The following is a 27,533-nucleotide window of genomic DNA, read 5'->3' as shown; positions in this document are numbered from 1 at the left end:
AAAATTCTGATAGGAATAAATTTGGTTTGAAATGACCAAAAATTACATTTTGACTGCTAATTGATTAACATTTGCTTAAAAGTAAATGATGTGCTTGGTTCTAAGTAGGCTTCATTGTTTTTTCATTAGTTTGCCAAGTGTGCCTGTGTGCCAAGTTTTTGACATATTTTGGGTGATTTTTAATTTTTTTTTTCTTTTCCTTATTTATTTATTTATTTTAGTTTACTATTATTATTTGTAAGTATAAAGCCTTGAAGCAGTGTTTATATATTGCTTGTTTAAAAAAGGGCAATAAATAAAGATATTAAACATAATAAACATACATAAATAAACATGACCAAACATGATGAATACAGGGATCCCTCCTACTTCGCGGTCTCAGTACGCGTTTTTTTCCAAGAAAAATAAAAAATATTTTAAAATAAAAAATCATTTAAAAAATGTGCAAAAATGTACAAAAATTGAAAAAAAACAAAAAAGTACATTATACAGTACTGTATTAATCAAATAATGTAATATTAGTTAATAACTATGTTAAGAATTCTTCAAGCGTTAAGAGTTTGTGATGTTTTTTATCTTATTTTGAAATGTATGCTTTTATTTTGTCGGGTCACGTTGCATTTCCGTTTCCTGATTTACGTTCTCTGTGCGTCATTCGGCTCGTTACGGTGACGTAGTGAATGACAACGTAAGGTCATATTTATAATTTATTATCATTTATGTTGATAACGCACGCTACTGCCTATGTTTAGTAAGCGATGAGTGTTTATTCTGTTTATGTGTTCGTTTGTGTAGAGGTTGTACTTTATAGTTCGTAGTTGTTGTTAGTTGTTGCTAACCCGCTAATGTCGGTGAAAAATACAGTAAATTCATAGATTAAAGTTCGGCAAGTGTTTATATGTTAGTTGACTGACTTTAACATTGTTGTTGATTTATTATTCAACAGATACTGCATAATACAACATACTATATAATACACTGTAAATGAGCCATAAACAATAATGTTAATAATGTTAACAAGGATAACGTAATGTTAAATAATAGGAGAAAGAAAGTAAAATGGGCAAAAAATACAAAAAAAAACGATTGTTTACGGTTTCTGTGGCTATATTGGGGCGTATAGAAATCGAGCAACTGATACCCTACTTCACGGGGGCTTGACAGCCCCCATTAACCGCGAAGTAGGGGATCACTGTAATTGTGATTTCAATATTGATCAAAGCAATCGTGGCAATTATTTTGGCCATAATCGCACAGACCCATAATGACCAATATTTCACATTACAAAGTCTCGTGGACTTAGTCTCGTCTCGTGCGATTCGTGTCTCGTCCCGTTCCTCTCAAGCACACATGCTACGGTGAAGTTGTCGTAATGCGTTGCAATAATAAATCTCCACTGACCAGCAACACTGACCACACTCTAGAGTGAGCCAGCTCCCCCCTGTAGGATCCCTCACGCCTCCTGAACAACTGTTGCCTTTCTCGCACAAAAACACTGACTCACAAACACACACGCCTCCCACACAGTCCAACACAAATGAACCCCCACCCCCACCCCCCACCTCCCATGAGCCCGCAGAGGTGTTGGCATTATCTTTAGTGAGCCCAAGACGAGCCCGCTACCGCTGGCGTGCGTTTTTTTTTAATGAGCACCCCGGGCGGTCCTCTTCCTGGCGACACCTGCAAACTCCATGGCGACATCACACAGCAAACATGCCTCCACGCCATGACCCTCTGATCCCCGCCATCTGACATGCCCACTGGGAGCGCTTCAAAAAGGGACTCTTATTTCGATGGAAAATCTCACTTGACTGTCGATACGTTTCCCGATGATGTTCCTTTTTTAAGACGGCGACTGATTCCAAGAACGGTCTTTACCATTGGCTGGTTACGCTTCATACCTAGCAACATTGAACGCATCCGAAACACTCGTCTCTCTCTCTCTTTTTTTGTTTTACCGATTATAAGTAATCAAGGAGGATGATACCTGATATTCAAAGTGGCTATTGAGTTACTAATTAATTACTGGGATAAAAACAAAAAATAAGCGTACTAACTTTTCAGATTGGCATAACGTTATCTCCTTTTAATCTAATCAATTTTAATATCAAAATAACTATACTTTGAAAAGTATCGAAACTTACACACAAAACTTACACCTAGTACGAGCTTGTCATGGTACCGAGTCAATATATATATCAATACATATATATCAAAATAATATATTGATATATTGTATAAGGAATAGGGGATGTATTAACCCCCTCTCCCTAAACCATATTGATTTTTAAAACAATAAATAAATAATACATATTATTAAAAAGCTGTCTTTGCAGTCCAGCAACTCAAACTCACGTTTAAACAGTTTTTTTTTTCAAATATTAGAATAAAAGGTGTCAGAAAATAGCTGACACGAGAATGAATTAATTATATTTAATTATCTGCCGTTCTGTTTTTCATGTTGACATTTATACCTTTTTATAAAGTATTATTTTATTATCTATTATTATTACTTTATTAAGTATTATTTTATTATTTCAAGTATTTGCCATTTTTGCCAAAACGAAGAGAGTCTTTTGCTGGGTATCGATAGTTTGAAATGTTAACAGAGTGAAAACATGAATGAACTTTAGTCAATGCACATGTTTGTTCTAAAATTATAAGAAAAATTTCATGAAATCTCGGTCATCAGCATGTTTAAATAAATTGTGAAATCTTTATTCATTGGACTTTTGTGGTGTCACAACTTCAGAAATAATCCAGGTCACTAAGGCGCATGATTTAAACTCCAGAGGGCAGTCTAGAATATTGTTTCATTGTTAATAATAATAATAATAATAATAATAATAATAATGTAAGACAATTACAGTTTGTAAAGAATTCTAGAGGTGTTGTCGCTCAAGGTTTAAGGTTTATATGACCATCATTCTCTGCTAGCGCAAGTTGATAATTAAAATGAAGTTTTGGAAGAAAAGTTGGTTCGTAAACACTTTGATAAAAATAATCTGATGTTTGTATTATTCTAAACATATTTGCATAATGTTCCAAAACCCAAGCAGAAACACGTGCTTTGGCACGAATATATAAACGAAACATCTCCCAGTGGAATACATTAAGAAGTGTGCAAAGCAAATGGTTAAATTCACGAAACGGGGAGTGATAATAAACAGAAGGTCATTGGAGTTCAGACCCTCATGGGAAATGTGCTAATTGGACTGGCCATTAATGACAAGCATGCACAGAGTTCCCCGGCAAATTTGCAGATTTTATCGAGGGGAACCTATTCTCTGAAATTCGTTGAAACCGTCAGTAACTTTGCACTATTTTGTAGCATTTCGGTGCCAACGAACTACATTCATGTGCGAGGAGGAGTTTCATTTAGGCCGTAGCTGTATCTTGTCGCCATCTTGTGGCAACTACAGGCAATTATAAAATGTATAATTACATGAACACTTTTTCGCTAATCTGAGAGCGAAGGAAATGGGATGAAATTTAAGACCACGTACCTCACTAAGCACAATGATCTCATCGGCGTCCACAACGGTGGAAAGTCTGTGAGCGATGAACACAGACGTCCTGTCTTTCACCATCTCCTTCATTGCACTCAGGATGTTCTGAAAGAAGAACCTACATCAATTTTTTTTGTCCACTGAAGCGAAAAGTTTATAAAAATAGAGACCTTGTATAAACAGGCTAGTCCCAGTGCTTCAACTTTTACTTTCAACCATCGGTAGAAATTGTTCTTTTGTTCTTTCGTCAATTGCCCCAAAAAAATTGAAAATAGTTGTAAAACATCGTCCATACTGTCCACCGCAGACTTCCTCCGACGCTGATTGTTCTTGAGTTTAGATTGGCAAAGAGCTTTGCTACATTAGCATCATTGTTGCTATCGTTAGCTGTGGCAGCTTGGTGCTTTGCATTTATGAGGTAGGCTAAACTTGTGCCGCTTCTGTGGTAAGCATCCTTCTTTTTTCAAATAATGGATATCTTTTTACATTCATCAAAAGGTGCAGTCGAGGCGTTTTTTTTTTTCCCACTTAAATTGATAATTTATCCGACCAACAACTCTTACATGCTCTTCCATTTTCATGACTTCCTTCTACCATCCCACCCACAACAACAGCCAATGCTGAAACACAATGACAGGCGATCAGTGCCCACTTAAGGGAGTGATTAACCTGTTTTCCAACTCCCAAATCATGCACGAGTAGTCTGATACACAAAAACGGATCCAACCAGGATACAAAACCAGATCTGATCAGGATAGAGAAAGCATAAAGTTAGTTTAAAAATTTGAGTAACGCAAACAAAAAGAAACCCACCCCCTAACTAGGACCGTAATTGATTGCAATCAATCTGCCACCCCTAGCAAATATAACTCAAAGTCAACTCTCCTGTTCTTCTCACTGCATTGTTGACATGTTAAATCAGACATGCATTCACATCAGCGAGAAACTATAATTAACATGTTCCACGGTGCCGCTCTTTTCTCACAGAGGCAGAAATGGCAGGCTGAACTTTTTCATTAAATGTAACATTTACAAAGACTGAGGGGGTTTAAACTGAGCCGCAGCTTAAGGAGGAGGAAACAGCGGCAGGTGGCAAAGGGGGAATATGCGTAGTGCTGTGTGAACGGGGGAGGGGGGGGGGGGGGGTCCCAGTGATGCGGAATTATCATGTGCACCTTTGGCAGGTGACTGAGTGGGTGTTTGTTCTGTTAAATATGTATGTATGCCTGCACCTCTTCCGTGATGGAGTCCAGAGACGACGTGGCCTCATCGTACAGCAGAATGGGCGGATTCTTCAGGATCGCACGGGCGATGGCGACACGCTGCTTCTCACCGCCTGAAATAAAACAATGGACGTCATGAAACAATGCAAACAGACCTCAGCGGGTCGGGATGAAATTATGAGCGAAAGGTCTCCTCCTGCCCTCATCGGATAATCACCTCAAGCAGAGAGAAAACGCACCGCAGCAACAATTCTGCATGACGGGTAAAAGGGGACTTTTATTTAATTGTGAAGAAAAATCAGCAGGAGACTTTGGCTGGGCGTCTGACTCAGCCTTTGTTACATGCAAGCTGTGTGTGGCCTTTTGAATGCAAGCAGCTTTTAGAGAAATAATAAAACGGCGCCAGCAGTGGCGGAATGTCACAGAAGGAAGTTTGAAACCCAGACTGCCACCAGCTTAATGATAACTTGACAAACTAACATTAATGTAACAATTCTTGACTCCTGAAAATGGAAAGAAAATTAAAATATGGCGTATGAGGATTTTAGTTCAACACAAGGGCACTCAAGTTCCGACACACCAAATTCAAGGACGCCTTTATGAACCTTGCTTTGTAGTACGCTAATATTCAAATGGAACAAATACTGTAGCTCTTATGTGACCTATTTGAAAATATTTGCTTCTTTGTGTCAGTAGATAAAAGCCGCACATGAAGAAAAATAGCATATGGTTATATATTGAATCCTTTGATTAGGGCTGTAGCTATTGAATAGATTGGTCTTTGGCTATCCCTGTAAAAATTCCATCAAAAACGTAGACAGATAAAAAAAAAAAAGATAGATTTTTGCTTGGTTCAGGTTACTATGAATATTAGAAGACTAAGTCTAACGGTGCCAAGCGATATCTGAAGAAAAGGCAACCTCTAGAGTGCCAGCCGATTTCAAGCATTTTGACGAATCATATGAAAGATTGGATTCTCTTCTTCACCTTGAAAAAGAAAGTAAGATTTTACCTTATTCCGTTTTTAGTAATCACTGTTTGAAAAGAGGTTATTTGAGCACCAAGCTATTTTGGACAAAAAGAGAAAACCAACAGTGGTTTTGATACAAATATACTGTATTTTTTAGGAGCATCTGTCATACCGCACCAGTCCTTCCCTTCAATAAAACATGAACAAAAACAGTAAAAATGTGTCTTTGGTGGCAAAATGACAGTTTGCATCTGTATATAACTACATTACAACAGTGTTTGATTGGCATAATATTAAGCGGAGCTCTGGCCATGAGTATCATCTATCTTTCATTAAAAAAAAAAAAAAAAAACTAATTGGATAAGAATTCTTGTCACTGGCGCACAACCTAAGTATTTTACATGACGAAAATATTCGTCCATGGCACTGAAAGAGATAAAACAAACTTCAACTGAGAATGTTCATCTTAATATAGCCTGATTTGTTCAAAAAAAGATTGGGAAGGCAACTGTGTCAATTGAGTCATGTGCATCTATCAAACTGTCTTGGAAAAGTAATCTGACGTCTGCCAGCCTATATGGGGAAATTTAGAGCCGCTGAAGACTGCTAACATCTAGCCCAGCTCGCTGCCGCTAGTGCTGGTAGAAGCTAATGTTGGAGGGGTCACTAATCACTTGGCAACAGGCGATATATAATACAATTTCAGCGTAATAAAATATTTTCTTCAGCCTACATAGTTATCATGATTAGCAATTGAACTTAATTTTAGGACAATGTAGTGCTGTTGATGCCAAGGAAGTGTCAAGTCAACCATTAGTCCACGATATGCAGCCAGGATCTACTTCAATATAAAAGTGTACCAGGGCATTGATGCACATGAGAAATAATTATTATTTTTAGAAAATTTTGAGTGTGCAAATTTATTTTCATTTAGTTTGCAGTCCTGCGAAGTGCTTCCTGTGTGATGTCGTGCAGCCCACTCGCTAACGTGGTAAAGGCAGACATGAAACAGCTCAAATTGGTATGTGTCTGTTTTTATGTGAATTTGTACAATGTTAGCCGTAGCTAATATCTATTTTATGTTTGTAAGTTCAACGTTGTGAACTGGTGGTGGGAAGTGTGGATGAAGGGTGTAAAGATGAAAAGTGCAAGACCACTGTAAACATTGATGTTTTTGTGGACAAGCCGGCATGGTAATAAATTACAAAACGGATCAAAAACTGTAATAAGTACCCGTGTCTCATTTTGTTGCCTTTCGTATATTGAATTTTCTTTCGTAACTAGAGGCAATAATTTTCCAAAGAGGCATTTCACAACCTGAATCTTCTGTAACAAGAGGGGTGTTCGTAAGTAGAAGTACTGCTGTACTCGAAATTTCTGAAGGACTCATTTCACGGTCATCACAGCAAAGCCAACCTGACAGCTTTAGGCCTCTCTCCCCAACTTGAGTGTCATAGCCATGTGGCATCCGCAGGATGGCGTCATGGATGCCTGCGAGACGAGCGACTTGGTATACTTCCTCAGGTGTGGCGTTGATGTTCCCGTACTGCAGGTTGTAGAAGATGGTGTTGTGGAACAGAACAGCATCCTGACAACAAAAGAAAAGGAAGCTTCTGAGAGAATATCGTTATTGCGGCAGCGTTGGGAACAGAGCGCTGTAGATACAAAGACAAAAGGTAGGAGGGAGAAAGTGTAGTATGCGAATGAAAAAACATTGCACCATCTGTTCAGACTTTCTTGTGAAGACATTGCAGGGAAAGCTAAATGGAATTGAACTCATTTAACATGCTGGTGTTGAATGTTAACAAAGAAAAGATTGAAAACTACTTTTAACGAGTGTGCAGAAAACTTTAAAAGGAGAAGTCAAGTCAAACAGGTTCTTCACAATTATGTGTTCTATTCTCTTCTATGCTTACCTAATACAGTGGACCCCCGGTCTACGATGTCCTTGTGTTACGTTTTTTTTCAGCTAATGACGTGGAACGCAACCATTTTTGTACACCCTTTACGCCATTTTTTTTACGTTACGACAAAAAACATGGCAGTCAGTGTGCATGCGTGACTGCGAGTCGCTCCGCGATCATACGTCTATACACGCGTCACCACTTTCGTCACGAGAGTGCTGGTCTGCTATTGGTCGGCGCCACGGTTTCCGAAATGGCGGAACATTAAAGCTTTGTTCGCAAGTGAGTGCTTACAAAAATGTATTTATAGTGCATTTTAGTGCTTGATTCAAACTTGAATTGGTTAGCCATGGGTCCAGAGATCGCTAGTGATGTTAAAGAGAGAAGAAGATAGAGATAATCAAGAAATAGGAAAAGGCTAAGCTAGGCTACCCTCACTATGGAATATGGCCATGAGAAGCTCGTCATGTCACGCAAAGGTAAATAAATCCTTTCTGTATTTTTTATTTATTGTTATTTAATTGTATACATTTATATTATATATAAGTAGCACTCACAATACCATATTGATATCAATCTTTATATAGTCAGTGTGACTGCTTGAATGATTTATTTTTTTCCATGTTCAAAAAGGTAATGTGAGTGTGTGTCTGTGTGTGTGTAAATATATATATATATATATATATATATATATATATATATATATATATATTTTTTTTTTTTTTGAAAAAAGCGTGGCCTTTATGTCTTTTCTTTCGTCTGTATGCGGCCCTCAGAGGAATTAAAAAAAAAAAAAAATCGACACACTAATAATAATTTTTATTGATCTCAGGGCGCGGCCATTTTGTCACTTACTCAAAATGATACCACAGTTTCTCAGGTAACGACCAATCGTGGCTCAGCTGTTTAACGACTTTGGTCGTGATGTTCAATAGCTGAACACTGAGCAACTGTGATGTCATTTTCAGTCAATAGCAAGTGAGAAAATTGCCACCCTCTGAAATGAGTAAAAAAAAAGTTATTTGATACTACACACTCAATTTTTTTTTTTCTTTCCCCTTTTTAAATGCCATGTTTGGATTGTGCGGCCGGGTAGAATGATTATTTGTAAAGAACACTTTTGACTGGACTTCATCTTTACGTGTAGTGATGGTAAATCATACAGTCGTTTCGTACTGTATCTCAGACCTGTGGTACAACCCCCAAAGCCCTCCTCAAGCTCTCAAGGCTGACGTCTCTGATGTTTTGCCCACCGATGTAGATGTTCCCTCGTTGGGGCTCGTAGAAACGGAACAACAGCCGCACAATTGTGCTCTTCCTGAAAGCAGACCAATTATCATCAGCAGGACTTACGGGCTCCAGATGGAGACCGTCATGTACATTTGTGCTACCTTTCTGAGAGGAATGTATTCCTGGTGACTTACCCGGAGCCACTGCCACCAACTATGGCCACCTTCTTCCCAGCAGGTACCTCGAAGGTCACCCCATTCAGGATTTTTTGGCCTTCCAGGTATTCAAAGTACACATCCTCAAAACGAATAGTAGCCTCTTGTGGTGTGATGCTTAAAGGTGGGGCTAGATCCTTCTCCTGCAGGAAAAAAGAAAAATAAAGTTGACTGATGATGAAACGGAAAAAAAAGATCAGAATAAAACCACAGACATACAAGGCCAGCCGGTTATGATGGTAGGATAAATATACTTTATGCAACGTGATGGATGGAACACTTTGTAAAGACAGATAATAGTGAAGAAGAAAGAAAATCAGAAGAGGATTTAAGTGGTACTTTAAAATAAAATAAAAAAAGCCAGATCCTTCATCTTCACTCTTCATGATGACTGGCTGATCAATACGCATAAAAACCTTAGGTACACAATGGGCTCAGCTCTCAGGATCACATTGATATAAAGCTAAGGTCAGTAGCCAATAAAGCCCTGTCCTTACGCCCAGACTGAAAGCCTGCTCTGCGCAAACTAATAGCAACATAATCACCCCAAAAGCTTGTAGCTAAGGCTGAGAATAGAACTCTCATCCTGACTTCTTATAAGTTGAAAAACCTTGTCTACGAATTGCGAATGCAACATGAATGACAGCTCTGCCAATTAATACAAACAACTCACAGTCCACTAACACAAACAGATTTCAACTTCAACCACTCCCACGTGCAGAAAAGGCAAAATAATTTATTAGAAGTAGTTAAATGGGTGGGGCAGATTATTTTAAGTACATAATGCAAAATGCTGAAAAGAATGCATAATGCGGCGAGTGGAAAATGGCTTGCCGGGCTGCGCCATTCTCCGGGGAATCACAAATGAGAGCATTACTGATGAGTGGGGGGTAAAAAAATAAGAATCATTATTACTGCTGCAATTACAGGCCGGACACCTCAATAGCGCTCAGAGTGCCAGGCAGCAGACACACATTTGCACTTAAGTGGACTCTTCTGGAGCGAGATGGGCTGTCAGGACGTCTCCTAAAAATAAGTGACGGCCACTTTGACGGGAGAAACAAAGGGCGTGTTTGTTCAAATCAAATCTGGGTGGCAGTGCTTAAACAGTAAACATTTGACTATGTATTTTAAGTGCACTCGCAACATGACGTGAAAGGCAAGCGGGAAAGGGGTTACGGGTTTTTTACACCCTATCTGAGGCAAATTTTGAAGGCCATTGGCGAAGTTCATCTAGCACAGGGGTGGGTAAACTTTTTGATTCGAGGGCCACAAAAGATTCTAAAATTTAAAAAAAAAGAAAACCAGGAGCAGCCGGATGAAGTGTTTTGGTAATCCACCCCATAAGAAAGAAAGAAATGTAGTATATCTAAAAAACAATGTGCTTTAATTTCAAAAGAAAATGAACTCCAGTAATCCCTCATTTTTCACGGCTAAAAGGGGACCCATAACCCCCCGTCGTGATAAGCGAAAAACCACAAAGTAGCAGGAGTAAATACAGCTCCTGGGCCGAAGATTAGAACTCTTGCCCTCATTGGTGGATGATTGCGTCGGGAGCCAATCGCATGTCTTGTAGGAGTGCCGGTCTCCCTCATGAAACTCAAAGAAGCTGTTCGGTAGACGAGAAGGAAGAAGAGGAAAGAGCAGCGCTGCACCGGAGCATTGTAAATCTCTTACCTAGATTTGTCATAAATTGGAATTTCAAGTGTAAACTTTGACATTTATCATGTTTGGTCAGCGACAGGCTTCGCTCTAATTAGACTTCCGGGTGCCGCTAATATAACCGCGGCTCTCTGTGAGACTACCCTGGGTGTAGACTGCCCATGTCTAATCTAGCACCTTTCAACTGTGCCTACTTGTAGGCCGCACAAACAGGCAAAATGATAATTTTATTAATTTTATTCACTAATTCATTGCCATTGATGGCTTTAGATGTCAAAGATCAAGTTTTACTGGACGGGCAGTGAATGAGTTATTTTACTTGACGCTATATGTCAAATCTTAGAACAAAAATGCGATACTTAAAGTACACAGCTGACAACCTGCCATTGTGCGAGAGGATATTTATTCTGTTCGCTAACAATGGTGCCTATAGAGACTAGAGAGATCAATTTTTACAGGACTCATAGTGAATGAACTAAAGGGTGCCTATTTAGATTTTAAAAAAAAAGGTCATAAAGGCAGACAGTAAGAATTTATTAAAGTTCTTCCAATTTACCATAACAAATCAATTCAATAGATTATTGCTAAAAGTGAGAATTTGAGCTGGATAATTTAAATCGAATTCATCATTTTAAACCTCGAAGAGTAGAACATTACTAGCAAGTACACACAATCATGTACAGTATTCACTATCTAAAACACAATATTACTTTTTGTTATGCTTGCATTCAAATAAACACTTGTTGGAAAAATTAAGGTAGCACAATGAATGACTGGTTTGCACATTTGCCTCCAATTTTTGATGCTACGTTCAAAATCCAGAATGTGCTTCCGCCCACATTCCAGAAAGCATGAATGTTAGGTTCATTAAAGCCTTAAAATTGTCCTCACATGTGAATTAATTTGACTCTATTATGAAAAACTGTGACCTTCATGAGGATAAGCTGTATAGAAATAGAATTAATGGATTAAAAATAATAATAGCAATGACTGAAGAAGTCAAGAAAAAAGCGATTTTAAACATTCTCTTTCATCACATATCTCCAGCCTTTTCTATACAGTATTTAGTTTAATTGCATAAAAGTTAAAACCTTGTCAGAATAACAAAGGGGGTAGACGCCAAATCTTCTTGTGAATGAACTCGGCAATGTGAAGCAATTCATGTCAAGCTTCCACTGAAGTTACCTTGATCTTTGTGTCAACGCTGAGCAGCGTGAAAAGCGTGTTCATGTCTATAAGAGCCTGCCGCGTCTCTCTGTACACCGTGCCCAGGAAATTGAGAGGGAGGGAGAGCTGAAAGAGCAGACCGTTCACCATCACCAGGTCGCCCACCGTCATCGTACCTACACGTCGCAGAACCAAAAACATACATGATATATATCATCTTTTTCTCATAACGATTATTAACACATGGAAAAAAAAATGACTTCTTTTTTTACATTTCACAAAACAGGATAAACTATTCTTACACTTGTATTTCGTGCCTGTATTTCACGATGCAATGCATATGCAGTATTATGTGCAATAAATTGTAAATAGCTTTTCACTACAATGATTTGTTTTACCCTATTTTCTGCACCTAAAAAGTTTGCTCGCTGTATATTCTCCCAGTGCTTGCGTGGGTTTCCATTGGATATTTCGATTTCTGCCCACACACTTCAGAAGCATGCATGGTAGCTTAATTAAAGACTAGAACAGTTGTATTTGAGTATGAGTGGTCAACTGTCTAAATGTGCAAAGTGGACATGAACTTAGGACGGCGAGAGTAACGAGATTTGATGCTGGTGCAAAAATATTATAATGTAAAAACTATGGTGGCAATCGCTGTGGCCTTACACACCTGCTGCAATGCCTTTGCTTGCCAGCAACATGATTCCGGTGAGGCCGACGCTGAAGATGGCGCTCTGGCCAAAGTTGAGCATTGCGAGCGAGGACGTGGTTTTTAATGAGGACGATTCGTAGGTTTTCAGGAAGCCGTCGTACCTTTGGGCTTCATACTTCTCGTTGTTGAAGTACTGGTGTGAGAAACACAAAGAGATGGTGGTAAAAATGAGACAACTCAGGGATTTGTGATGAAAACAACGCGTATGTTGAGGAACGACGGGAGAAGCACAAAATGTGGCCGGGGTTGGAGGTTAAGGAACCGTAGAGTGCAGTGTCAAACAGACAGACAGCTTAGCACGGCCCACATCAAAGATGCATTTGTTCTGGGTCTCAATTGGCCTGGCCTCGAAAACACTTCATGTCTGTATCTTCATACCCTCAGCGCTGAAATGAAAATCAGGATAGAAACAGCATAAAATGTATAGACAGATAAAAATAAAGATATGTGAAGCCAGAATTCTGAAATTGTGTGTGAGGGCTGAAAGGTTAAATGAAAAAACATCGAAGCGTGTGGAATGATATGGACGAATTTGAATGGGCTGAATATGTTGAATTAGGAATGGTTAGAATTGGCCAATACTGGAAGTGAATATGTGGATATTATGTTACATTCTGGGCTTTGTAGTTTTTTTTTGACAGATTAATAAATAAAATGGCTTAGATGTTCTGAAAATTGTTGAGTTGGTCAAGTAATGTTGAGGAACAAGTGAATAGTGGAGAATAACCATATGCCCTAATAAAGTATGTTTCTTATGGGAACCTTATGGGCATGTCAAAAAATGGCTCTCAAGGTAAACTGAATGAGCTGAATGTTTTGAATTTCAAATTGGACCCATGTAAATGTGTAAGGGTTAATGTGACACAAACAAATACTAAATAAATAATTGGGAATGTAATTTCTTCTTGGGAATGAATAGGGAATGTGGTTGAAAAATGTGGAATTTGGGGAAAGCTGAATTTTTGGTATGAGAAAAAAAAGAGGCACACCTGGTGATAATTTTTGATTTACGGTGGGAATCGGTTGAAAAATGCGTCTGGAGTAGCAAGTCAAGTCTTCACACAATAACTCTAATACAGCGGTTTTAACTTAGGTTCGATCAAAGCCTTGGGGTTCGGTGAGTCAGTCTGGGGTTCAACAGAGGTTAAGCCACACAGTGTGTGTGTGTGAGAGTGATTGTGTGTGTCCATAAAAGTATTTTCACTTGCATTTAGTAGTGTAAAAAAACTTTAAAACTTGAAAAGGTTCAGAGAATGTGCGCAAGAAATTTGCGGGGTTCGATACCTTCAACAAGGTCAAGAACCACCGCTCTAATATAACTCATATAACACCTGTTATGGTGTTGGCAATCCCTGTAATGGGAGTCGTGTCGCCAAATTCTGTCCAATCAGAAGGAACATCTGCATCTGATGTGTCCAATCAGTTTCCGCCGCTGGCGTAACCGGTTTCTGGGTCTTTGGCGGGAAAAAGAGAAGAGTGATGACGCAAATCTCTCATTTAAGCATGTTACACGCAAACGCGAATCAGAAAGACTTGGCAAATCTCCGGGCTGGAGGTTCTTAAACATTCATTTTGATGGAGGAAAAAAAAATCCGGGTTACACAGAGCAAAATAGGGCATACCAGAGACAATTACTGGCAGTTTGCAAGAACCCCCGCTATGTGTAGTGGAAATATGGTCTTATTGTGTTTATCGTTTTTTGCAAAGCAATATATACATATAGATATTTATGTGTGTGTGTGTGATTAATACATGTGTGGCCAAGCATTCTGTGTGTCAAAACATTCTGCAAGATATTTTGTAGGTAACACATGAAGCAATATCTGTCAGTGGTTAAGCTTGAGCAGGCTGGTCAGGGCTATCCACCCCACGGCGAAGTTCGAGACAGCAACCTTCTCACGGCAACCTTCTCATAGCAAACATTGTTTCATCGCAAGCAGGGCATCCATTGTCACGGCAAAGCATTTCTTCATTGCAAGTAGTTATATTGATTGTAGCAAATGTACAATCACCATTTTTACAATTATTCTGACAATATACATATTTATAACTTTCTGAATCCCCAAAATACAGTGGGCCCCCGGATTACGAACCCCCTGTTTTACGTATTTTTCATCTTACGACGTGGACCTCGGCGGTTTTTTGTCCCCCTCTTATGCACAAACCTTTAGTCTTACGAACCATCCAACATGCCGGTCAGTGTGTCTGCACTATTTTTTTCGCTTTGCTGCATCAACAAAAACTACTTTTCTAGCATGTCCCGGAAATGCTGATATGCTATTGGTCGATTAAGGTCACAGTCGCGGTCTCAGTCATGGTCTCAGTCACAGAGATGCCGATATGCTATTGGTCGATTAAGGTCACAGTCACAGTCTCAGTCACGGAGATGCGGATATGCTATTGGCCGGCGTCACGTCAATCACAGAAATGCCGATATTCTATTGGCTGAATGCCCTCATCTAGTTTGATGGCACGAGCTGGTCAGTGTGTTGTGAAGACTTTGCAAACTTTATCTGTTAGACATGGCTTCTAAAATTGCAAGTGGCGGTAAAGGAAGAAGTAAGAGGATGATGACAATAGAAACAAAGCAGGAGATAATAAAAAAATACGAAGGAGGCGCACGCATAGTTAACCTTGCTAGTGAGTATGGCTGTAACCGCTCGACAATCGCTACAATTCTCAATAACAAGGAAGCTATGAAAGCAAGAAAGTTTTCGAAGGGCAAGACTTTCCTTGACAGGGGACGGACCTCGGTCAACAACAAAATGGAGGGGCTTCTTCTATTATGGATTAAAGAGAAGGAAATCACCAGTGATATTTTCTCGTTTAAGAAAATAAATAAATAAATTCTGCGGTTCGTCTCTGCTCCCCTCCGCCTCCACCCAGCTCAAGTCACGTCGCCCCAAAGGTAAATGTCATTTTTCCTTTGTATATTTATGTTATTTAATTTAACTGTACAGTAGATTATGTTACTAATTTTTAATACATGTATAAAGTCGTGATGTTTTTACCTAAGGTTTTTGCACGCGTTGCACGCCTTCACTAATTAATATAGGTTTGAACTGCCCGTCATACGGCGAATTCGAGTTACGAGCCTAGCAGCTGAACGGATGAAGTTCGTAACACGGGGGCCCACTGTACTTGATAGCTGCAACCCTAAAGTAAAGCTATGACTTGCAAGTTGTGAAAGAAGCATACAGCATCCAATTATTCCTGTCAAACTCTCGCTATACATCCATGGATGGCATCTTAACGCCTCCCCACGGAGAACCTCTTAAGTGCTGAATCACAAGAGCAGCACTAATTTTGATTAAGACAAACAGCTATCACTTCAGGGAAAAGCCTCATGAATCTGCTCCAAGCACATTGCTTAAACGCAGCAAATAAAACCCCAACCATAACAAGCTTCCTCCTCCACTTCAGCGGCAATTAGCCGCTAACTGACAAACATTGCATTTGTTTAGTAGCGCTATTGTTTTTCTGCTCTGGCAAAGTGGGCGATTTGCTTCTTTAGCTACCGACTGTGTAGTGACGGACATGCCGAAGATTGGAATATAGGCAAAGGCAGGGGACCTGCTGGTGCAGCGGGGGGTGCGGTGGTGGGGGCAGAGTGAAAGAGGAAAATGTAGCACATGAAGAACAAACAGAATCAGCGCAAGGAAAAGCACCATGTTCAGGTTTCTCATGGAGCCCTTTGTGAAAGTGGAACGGATTTCTGAGTGGGCGGAGATCTAATTACATATGCACTCACAGCACAGAGTGATGCTAAATTCGGCCACATTGACACAGATGATATGAAAAATAACACGGAACAAAATGTAAAAAGAAAAACAGAATGTAAAATAACAGCAAAGGAAATTACATTGGAGCCAAAATATATCCGGAGTGATAAACAAAAATGTTTTGGAGCCTGCTTGAGAGGTCATTTGTTTGTGTGTTTCCGAAACATACAAAATACTACAAAGATACAAAAAAAGGCTCATAATGGAGCTAAGTGCATGACATCCACACAGAAAACAGAGTCTAGAGAATTGATGACATTACTTGTGCTCATAGCATGAAATGTTCCCAAAAAAAAGTGTATAACACTATGTATTGCCTTTAGGTCTTTTTTTTTTTTTTTTTAGTATATTCAAATATTATTGTAATCTATTTAAAAAATAGAAATAGTATAGTTTTCGGTTTTAAATGAGACCTTTTGAGTATTTCAGTATTATCACATATATAGAGCGACCTCCATAAATGGAGCTTGCCCTTTTAAGATTTGTACTTGAGTAACCCCTATTTAAAGGGGTAGTCAACCCCCAAATATGACTAATATTTTTTTTTTGTGGACTATGAATTGAGCAGCAAAATCCACCTGTTTTCATCCAGCTAAGGGGGTGGCCACTTTGCTGTTGACTGAAAATGACATCAGTTCCTTCGGGCTGAAAAATCGACCAATCATGGCTCAACTTTCTGGAGCTGAGCTCCCCTGAGCAACTGTGATGTAATTTTTAGTGGACAGCCAGTGGCAAAATGGCCAAACACTGACACATATAAAAATGATGGATTTTGTTGTTTAATTCGCATTTTGTGAGCACAATATTAATCTTAATACAATTTTTAAACCAATGGGGCGACTTAGAGCATATTATTATCAAAATATTTTTGTGGCGTCGATTCAAACCAGGGGTTGTCAAAACCTTTTGGAGTCGGGGACCCCTTTTACAAAGCAAATTTTCCAAGGACCCCATAAGCAAATGTTTGCAGAAACAAAACAAAAATAATAATAATGATTTAAGAAGAACGTGAGTGCCCTTTTTGTTCACCAACAGATACAATTTCCACTGGTTTAAACAGCGCTAGTAGAGTGTCACTATATGATAATCGCTGAACAATTACAGTCAGATGCAGATATTATGAAAAAATATTGACTTGTTGGGTAGTCAGCAATCAATATTTTGGCTTCGAGACCAATCATGTGATTATATGCGAAGAGCTTCAATTGCTTTTAGGCTGACCTACACCTTGAATGAAATGTGACAGGCCTAGTATATTTTTTAGATTCATACCATATATTCAAGATAGATAGATGGATGGATGGATGGAGATAGATAGATAGATAGATAGATAGATAGATAGATAGATAGATAGATAGATAGATAGATAGATAGATAGATAGATAGATAGATAGATAGATAGATAGATAGATAGATAGATAGATAGATAGATAGATAGATAGATAGATAGATAGATAGATAGATAGATAGATAGATATAGACAGACAGACAGACAGACATACCGGGATATATATATATATACATATATATATATATATATATATATATATATATATATATATATATATATATATATATATATACTTGTATACTTATACAATTTTTATAATCTTATTTATAGTCGGGGGTTCATGACTGAACAAAATTACAGTCAATACATTTAGAGAAAAAGCCTACCGTTGCAGCCCTTATATATATATATATATATATATATATATATATATATATATATATATATATATATACACACGTATATATGTTTTATGCCATTGAAAAATGACATTGTTAAAAAAAAAATTGATCTGACCAGGGAAGCACTCGTCAGGGAACCTGGCGCAAGTGAGCCGAAGAAGACGGGAAAGAAAAATGAAGGGAGGAGGGGTGCAATGAGGAGGAAGTGAAAATAGGGGTAGAAGTGTAGAGGTGTGTGGGTATAAGTATGCGATCTCACCTTAACAGTCTCATAGTTAAGGAGCGAGTCGATAGCGGCGTTGCCTGCTTCGTTGTCAGCTTTGTTCATTTCTATGCGGAAACGAGTTCTGTGCAAAGAAAGCAAATGAGCCCTTTTTAGCTATTTAATTGCTAAATAATATATATATATATATATATATATATATACACATATATGATAAATATATATATAGTCTATAAATTCAGTGTAAATTTATAAACCAGCACATTTAAGGAGATACGAAATTTATTTCGTAAAAATGCAGAAAAAATGTATCCTGTGAATTTGTTAAGTTATTTTTCAAGTACAATTAATTCGTTTAAAAAGACGTGTTTTTACCAGTTGCTCTCAACTGAAAATAACATCACATATTCAAGGCTCGGATAACAGCTCACCTGTTTTTTTTTTAGGTTTATTCATGCGACATTCCGAGGCTGAGCCGTGATTGGTTGTTACATGGCGTCTTGAGTAAATGTGATCAATTTCAGTATGCAACAACAATGTAGCTATAAAAAAAACCTCATTCAATCACAAAGACATATTTTTTTCCTTTTTTTTTTTTTAAGAGTCCAGACATTAAATCCCAGGTATTTTATTTTATTTATTTTTTTCCAAATGCTTGGCTATTGAAGGTCTAAAAATGTCTGATGCTAAACTATAAGCCGCACCAGTACATAAGCCGCAGCAGCAAAATATTAGCAAAAAAAATATTTTTGTCATGGATAAAACACACTGGACTATAATCCGCAGGTATTAAAAACCGAACAAAATCTAAATCAAAACTTCAATAGCATCTTTTTTTTATCTCTATTTGTTTAATAGATTATTTAAGTGAACATAAAAACACATTGCACATAATTCATATGCAGTATACAATCATAAATACATGAATAAAATCATATATACTATGTACTGTATATAAAATTTACACGTCACAAATTTACTCAAAAATGTATACATTCTCTTTTTCAATTTAGACATATGAACCGCAGGGCTCAAATCTTGAGGAAAAAGTCGCGGTTTATAGAACAAAAAATACTGTAATTAAGCACTGAATAAATTGATGAATGTGTTACTTAGGCAACTAAGGTAATTAGTTCCTTTTAGTACTGTACTATCTAAGTAATCTTAAAGTAATTGATTGTGTCAGTATTTCAGTACCTAATCACATTAAACAGCAATTGATTACTTTAATAATACTTAGATTAGAATAATACAGCAGTTAATGATCTTGGTAATCAGTTTAGTACTTAATTACAACAAGTAATTCATTACTTTAGTACTTTCATTATGAGCCAAACACCTCAAAAGATTTGTAAAAAAATTAAAAATAAATTGATAGCTAGGTAAATTCTTCCATTTAGTCTCTACCATTTAATCATAAATGTATTTTTTACAACTCAAATTTTTATAACACTGGTTTGCAATTTTCTTAAGCTATATATGCTCCAATTTTGAAGCAATTTGGCAACAGGCAATATGGCAAAAGCAATTTGGGGACAAGGCGCAAAAACCACAATTTTTTGTAAAAGAAAGTATGATTTTTGTCAAATAAATCCAGAAACCTTTTTAAAAAAACAAAACAATATATTTTAAGGTTTTTGGTTGCAAATTGATCAAAAAGAATTTATTTATTTAATTGAATCATAATTGTACTCTTTTAAACTCTTGATTTGTCTTGCCATTGATTTAAATAGTCTATATAGGAGTAACGTAAAGGTATTTAGAGCCATTTATTAATTTGGGAGTGAACTGAGTTGTGAGCACGCAGGTTTATATTCTATTAATAAAGTTTGATTGACTTCCCTGATTGTTCTGATGACACTCCATTTCGTGCAGCTCCATCTAGTGGACATGGGTTGCAGAACGCAACCCCAGTCGCTACTGTACCTTCTATTCTATGCGCTGTATAATGCGGTGCGCCTTATATATGAAAACAGTTTTAAAATTCATTGTCATTCATTGAAAAAAGTGCAAAAAGTTACCTCCACTGCGTCATGAGGACAGTGAAAAGGGTGTACATGGATAATGTTCCCAAGGCCACTGCCGTGAATGCTCCACCACACTTATAGAACTGCACAGGACAAAAGCAGGTAGGGAAAACGTGTTTTTATCAATCGCAGCTTAAGGGCCCACATAAAAGTAAAGTCAAGCAAGCACATCCGAGCACCACGCTCCAGTGCTTGCGTCAAAAGTGAGTTTGTGGCCACTTCGAGACCAAATAGGGCGTTACAAACGACGGGGAAATGACAAGAACTAATCGTGCTAATGCTTTAGCTATGCGGGCAATGAAGTCTGTCCTCATTACATCCAAGCTGACATTATGGTCCAGGGTGGAATAATAAGGCAAAGCTATAGACGAGCAGGTTTTTAGTGCCAGTGTGCATGTGTGTGTAGGCAGGCATACACTCCAGGAGGACATTAGGCTGCAACAAAGCTTGGGGATTCTACATCGATGCTAATGGGCTCCTGGTTGCCCACCCAAAGAAAACGGGCATTCATTTCAGGAAAATGAGACATCCCGGAATTAATATCCGGACGTTCTGCTGCGAAGTATGCCAAGGTGATAAAAGGTGCCTAGTACTGAAACCGCACAAAGAACAAACACAGTGAGCGTTTTTGTTTGTTTGTTTGTTTTGTTTGTTTTTTTTTTTGCTTTTTCAGAGAAAGATCTCAAAACAAATCTTACCAGGATGGCACTCACTAGTCCCATCTCAAAGACAGTGGGACCCAGATTGAAGATGAGGGCGCTGAGGACAAATGAGATGCCTCGGGTGCCACGGTCGATGGCCTTGGATAGTGCTCCCGTCTGGCGGCTGAGATGGAAGCCCAGGTCCAGATTGTGCAAGTGGAGGAAGACGTTCTTGGCGATGCGTCGGATAGAGCTCTGGGCCACTTTGCCGAAAACCATGTTCCGAAGCTCGTTGAAGAGGGCTGCGCAGGCCCGTGACAAACCATCTGGGACAGGGCAGGACACAGGCAATTACATGCTGAAAAGCAGGGAGGCTCAAAATGAAACAAGGATGGGTTTTATCAAAAGAACCTACGCTTGTCATATTCTCAGAGCTACAGTAAAAGGATACAATTCAGTCAGAGTATATTTTTGCTGCAGAAAAATTAGGACACGGTTTAAAAATGGCATGATTTTTATTTCTGTCATTTCTAGCCATTGTTACGCAATACAGCAATAATACATGGTGCAGTGATAGTAGAATATGGCAGTATCTGAATGTGTACCGTCATCACAAATTGCAATTGCACCGCCTAATTGTTGTTGACATTGAGGCTGCGTGGTTCAATTTTTTCGACGGACTTTGATGCATTATGAAAATGAAAAGATGGCTTGATTCGTCTCCTTCAGCCTGTGAACGTGTGCTTGAACAAGGTGGTATGGATGTCGGCAGGTGGGGGGAGAGAAACAGCACGGGGTAACATTCCACACTCAAAACAGCCATGACTTGGGTAAGGAAAGTTTAGAATAATATCCCAAGTAAGATGATCAGCAAATCATTTCCGAAGACCATTTCAAACAAAATGGATGGGTCAGAGATGACTACCAATTGAAGAGTAACGTGGATGTTTAAACAAACTGGTGAGTTAAATGGGAGTAGCTATTTGGTGTGTCAGCAAGTGATGATGACTTTTAGGGTTTTTTGACAAATTAATATTCAGCTGTGTCAAAAAATAATGCATTAAAGCTTCAAATCATTTTATTGTTGCAACATTAGTTTCAGCAATTGCGTCCACGCGCACATTGCCTCGCACTTGTCTCGTTTCCTTCCCACCCCTTCCCCTCATTAACCGCAACAGTATGTTATTCGATATACGATGTAGAAATCCCTCTAAAAGTACTGATTTTTCATCATTTTAATAACACACACTATGTGTTTTAATTGGACAGCCATGATTCTATGTAACCCCTAAAGTCAGGGGTAGAATTATAATTGTGTTTTTGTCAAATTCAACCAAATTGAAGTTTAAAAAAAAACAAACTCAACATGTATAGTACTAAGAGAAATATGGTAACTGAAAAAGACAATTACCGGTAATCAGCCAGACGAATAATATGGCCAATTATGGCCCTACAAACAATGGTCAAATGGTCGATATTTGCCAATTATTTTAATTTTTTACCTTTATGTACTTAACCATTTAAAAAATTCTATATAAGTAAGACTGGTGTCATTATTTATTACATACAAGTCCTAACTAAAACCATATACCGTATATCCTTAAATATACAGTATACAATGAAATGTGTTAAGTTCCTTCTGTGGGTCTGTAATTCAAAACAAAGCTATCTCTTTATTTGCAAGCAATGATTAGGTGAACAATGCAAGGAAGTTGTGACCTTGGTGTCACTACTTCAGACAAAAATTAAATTCAAGGTAAATTAAATAAATAAATCATAAAATACATAGTACATAGTATTTTTTTTTAATAAAGTTTTCTGTTGTTGAATACTGTTGCTGTATTTGCGAGGGAATAAATATGATTGAAACCTACTGAAATGCATTGGGATCAAACAAATTTAATATTGCTCATCATAACATTTTATAATGAAATAAATTGGTTGATAAATCATTAATTAGCATTTTTTTCCTGTTAAATATCAGCATTGTTATCAGCCAAAAAAATGAAACCTATAGCAGCCGGGCCCTAATCACAACAGTTGCATCATCTATATAATATTTAACATTCTATTGACCTTAAATTCTTGATTTATTGATTTTTTTTTTTTTTTTTTTTTTTTAAATAATCATGGCTTTCATTCTGCCAAGTCAAATTTAAGGCTTTTAACTCATTTACTGCCACTGATGAAAATGGACGTCAATTATCTGTTTTTAGTTGGCTGGCAGAGAATGTGTTAAAGAACTATGGTTCCAGGGACACCTTTGAAATCATATTAGACGCGTACTAGAAATTTTACATTAGACCTCGCTAGAATTGGCAACTGAAAGACGTCAAAGATGTGTAGAGCAGGTGGTGTTATTTGTCTGCTAGTAATTAGTTTTGTATCAAAAAACTTGTAAGCTCAATGTCACAGTTGCCTGAGTGAGAAAAATTGAGAACATTCAAATTCCGTAGCTATAGGATTATCAAGTATTCATTCCAGCAGTTACAAAAGAAGCTAAGGTCAGTCACAAATTTATATCATTCTGAGTTTTGAATGACACCTGGTCTTCTTGAGGCCATTTTGTGAATACATAGCTTGTTTTATGTGACCAGAGTAAGGTAATAATTGCTCTGTCTGCCGCTCTTCATGGGGCAGTAATGTGGCGTTAAATAGGAATGCTCATCAAATGAACAATGTGTCCACATCTGACAAGGTAGGATGAGCACCGGGCTACCATTTCAGCCAAATTACACACCCCGCCACAGACACGGACAGGCCTGGAGCATCGCGGAAAGGGTGCAAAGAATACAATTCCATTCTAGAACAGTGTCTTGAACATTCTTCCTTGTCATCCTATTTCATCCTGTCTGGAGTCCTGTTCTTGTGCTCCAATTATTCACCATGCCCTAAGTGGGCTCATTAAAATAAGTGGTGAACGGGCTGAGTGTATCCAAGCTGATCTCACTCAGACACGGAGACTTTACAGTAAGGTATCAGGTCCCTATTTTCCCCTATGTATTTATGCTTTTCATTCGCACCTAATAGGAAAAAAAATACAAACTCTAATAAGAAATGAACTTCCTGCTGGAGGTCACCTTTGACTTCCGTTTTGTGCACATGGGATATTCAGGCAATGAGAAACGAGGAGTACAATGGTTAAGCAGAAATAAAAGAAACATACCTGGCCTTAGTCAGGAACGCAATATAAGCCAAATCAAAATGCCTGCTTTAGAAAAATATTAATGGCTCCCTTTTCACCTTGAGAGGAACAATTAACACCCTGAAAACTTGTCAGGATCAAAATCGGTGAACTCAAATCTATAACAGAGCAAATAATGTAAATAAAACGAGAATAAGGCGGGATTGTGCAGCGGCATTGATGTGAGTGTGCGGGGAAAGGTCAGCCTGGAGATAATAGGCAGTCCCACAGTCCCCCTCTGATGAGCACGGCACCTGCTAGTGCAACAAAAGTCTGGAACTCACAGCCAATCAGCATGGCCGTTGCCATGGTAGCCACAGTGCTTGCCGCATCGTTCAGGTTCAGCATGTGTCCCGACATCTGGTTAAGCTCGTCCACTGCATACTTAAACATGAAGGGCACAGTCACATTGGTGATCTGGGAAGGCGGAGAGAGAGGAAGGGGGGTAAGAGTCTGAAAAACCCATTGGAATATGACAAATAAAAAATAATACTTCTGTGGTACTAAGTAGATTTTTTATTTTTTTTTGTACAACAAACCCATTGAGATGTATGTATCATCGAATTTCCAGAGTGGTCGAGTCATTCATGACAAAAACTACAGACAGTGAATGGACAAAAGAACAAGTATATATAATTATACGGTGGAACCCCGGATTACGACGTTCCTTTCTTGCTTTTTTTTTTTTCACATTAATGATGTCGACAGCGGTGTCTTTTCGTCCCCTCTTTACGCCATTTTTTTCCCGTTACGACAAAAATTCCTCCTCGAACATGGCTGTCAAGTGTGCACGCTCATACTTTGTAATTCTACCACCAGGGGGCAATGTTTCCCACATGTTTGCGTGACAATAGTGTCTGCTTTTCTCACCCTACCAGTGTGAAATGGCATTGAGTTTCTCACCCGATTCCTAATATGTACAACGCTAGATGTCATTTGAGGCAAAAAATTGGAATAAATTTGGTTTGAAATGACCGGAAATGACATTTTGACTGCTAAATTTGCTTAAAAGTAAATACTGTGCTTGGTTCTAAAAAGGCTTTTTTTTCATTGGTTTGTTTTCATTATTATTTTTTTATTTATTTATTTTAGTTTTATTATTACTATTTGTAAGTATCAAGCCTTGTAGCCTTGTTTATATACTGCTTGTTTTAAAAAAAGGACAATAAATAGACTTAACATGATGATTAATCATTAATTAATAATCATGATACCAATATTGATCAAAATAATTGTGATTATTATTTTGGTCAAAATCGTGCAGCCCTAGCTAAAATAAAAGACAATAAATAAACAGATGTTTGTAAATTTTATTCAACAATATTAATTAGTATGCTTTCATATAGAAGAAAAAATTCGGAAATATTTACTGTTTAGAAGGTGAATGCAGATTTAACTACAAAATTTGAATCGATTAAATTCATAATTAACTCTTAACGTTTTTTTTTTATTTTAACAAAATGGGAGACTTGCATTCCATCCTCATTGCCAGTGTGATGTTAAATAAAGATTTAAATGCTCGTTTTTACAAACTAGGCCAATTTTATTGTCAATGGTTCTGAAATGGGAGTGTGTAACATTTGAAAGTTTTAAAAAGAGCATGAATGTAAAAAATTATGTGAATATTTCTAATCTAATAATCTTAAATTCATAAATCGAATTCCATATTCAGTAGGTTACTAATTTTAGTATCTCATAATCCTCCCCCATACCAGAATGGTGCTAACCAGCACCACCTATCAATCATTTGATAACCTTATTTAAAACTCAGTTATTGGCTTGTTTTGGGAACAGCTCTCAACGCTGAACTCCAAAAGAGGACACTTTATATTGATCGTTATTTTTCCATGCACAAACTCACATTCATAATTAAGTTGCATTTTCTGTTCTTTTTGTGTGTTCGATCTTTTTATTTCCTAATAGTTGAAGAGATTTAACTAGAAATAAAGTTCCAAAATTTAATAAATCAGGCACTGATGGCAAAGCACATTGTTTTAAGTCTTTTTTTTTTCCCCTCTTACAACTGAAAATGCTTTGTGATTTGGGGTCCTTGGCTTTAAAAAATAAAAAAAATAAAAAAAATAAATCACTGGGGGCGTATGCCTGTGAACGGCCCCTAACTATCTGCTGGTGCTCCTGTGCTGGCTGGTATTTTCAGCTAATGGAAGTGAATTGGGTATTAGGGCTAATTAAAAGCACGGGGACAGATGTGCGAGTCAACCTGAGCACTTTGTGACACATTAGGGCGTGCAGAGAACACGGGAACAAAGGCGGCGAGACACTTTCGTTTCTGCCTTGGTTTCTTGCGAGTAAAATGCTGCACATGAATATCAGTAAACAAAATAAACTAAATACACGTACCCAGCCATACACAGTAGACGCATTTATACACATTGCTAAATATATCATGTACAGTATGGAGAAAGCCAATTTATACGCTTGACATGGGTATTATATTCTGCCAATAGATGTCTTGGCTGTCACGCTCAAAAAATAAAAAATAAAAAACACTTGCAACCACAAGCAGATCTTATTATCACATGGCTTCTAAACACCGCCTCATGTAATCTACTCACTCTTTATGAGATTGAAAAATGTAGGCACTCTGCTGAACCATGTCAATCTGTACCTTCTGATATGTCACCACAGATATTGGGTCAATTAATTATAATTCGGCTGATTGAAAAACGGACCGCACACAGATGATGCTTCCATTTCAAGTAGACGAATAGGGACGATTGGGGTGACTTGCATCAAAGCAGGGAATCAATTTAAACCTTGTGGCATTGTTAAAAATTATGGAATTTCCTTGGATTATTTTATGATAACATAATAGAATCGATGAGGAAAAAAAAAACAATGGGGATCTGAAATTTCCAGCAGATGGTTAAAACATGTAAAATCTCAAAATATAACAATTCTGACATTTCTATGTGATTGCAGCTGGACGTACGTACGAGATTGTGTGTACAAAAAAAATTCCTTCTCGAATTTTGGACCATATAAAACCATTTTAATTACAATTTTGAGGTACATTTTAATAGGATTTATTACATTGATTTCCCTGCAATTTTTGCTACATTCCATTAAAGCGGCGGTCAAACTATGTAAGCAAACAGAAAATTCTTTGTTGACACATTTCAACTTAGGACAGTAGGTGGCGGTAGAGACCAGTTAATGGCTATGTTTTACAGTGTTAATATAATGTGACAGACTACAAAGACAGACCATACCATTTTTCAATTTTTTTGTGGGTGTTAATAAATCTAACCTTCATATGTATGGACAGAACTGATGCCACTGAACAAGTTGAGTGGTTGAAGGAAAAAAAAAAACTCATAAATATCTTCAATTACAACGCCTTTAAAGTGATAGTGTGTAGGATTTAG

At 37.7% G+C, this 27,533-nt stretch overlaps 1 protein-coding gene across 1 annotated transcript in view; it reads right to left on the bottom strand.

The window, feature by feature from the left end:
* abcb7 (ATP binding cassette subfamily B member 7) overlaps positions 1-27,533 on the bottom strand; it is a 38,767-nt gene that overhangs the window by 2,510 nt on the left and 8,724 nt on the right. Inside the window, exons 5-15 of the mRNA XM_088432213.1 lie at positions 24,429-24,561; positions 21,018-21,286; positions 20,314-20,402; positions 18,329-18,416; positions 12,554-12,728; positions 11,899-12,056; positions 9,031-9,194; positions 8,795-8,924; positions 7,119-7,290; positions 4,742-4,845; positions 3,507-3,614 (exon numbers count right to left, since the gene is read on the bottom strand). Coding sequence (XP_088288339.1) covers positions 3,507-3,614; positions 4,742-4,845; positions 7,119-7,290; positions 8,795-8,924; positions 9,031-9,194; positions 11,899-12,056; positions 12,554-12,728; positions 18,329-18,416; positions 20,314-20,402; positions 21,018-21,286; positions 24,429-24,561 — 1,590 coding nt within the window. The remainder of the gene's footprint in view (positions 1-3,506; positions 3,615-4,741; positions 4,846-7,118; positions 7,291-8,794; positions 8,925-9,030; positions 9,195-11,898; positions 12,057-12,553; positions 12,729-18,328; positions 18,417-20,313; positions 20,403-21,017; positions 21,287-24,428; positions 24,562-27,533) is intronic.

Source organism: Hippichthys cyanospilos, chromosome 13, assembly GCF_059441005.1.
Source record: "Hippichthys cyanospilos isolate Australia breed blue-spotted pipefish chromosome 13, RoL_Hcya_1.0, whole genome shotgun sequence".
In the NCBI taxonomy this organism is placed as follows: Eukaryota; Metazoa; Chordata; class Actinopteri; order Syngnathiformes; family Syngnathidae; genus Hippichthys; species Hippichthys cyanospilos.
The sequence above is the reverse complement of the archived record's forward strand: the minus strand, read 5'-3'. Positions and strand labels throughout refer to the sequence as shown.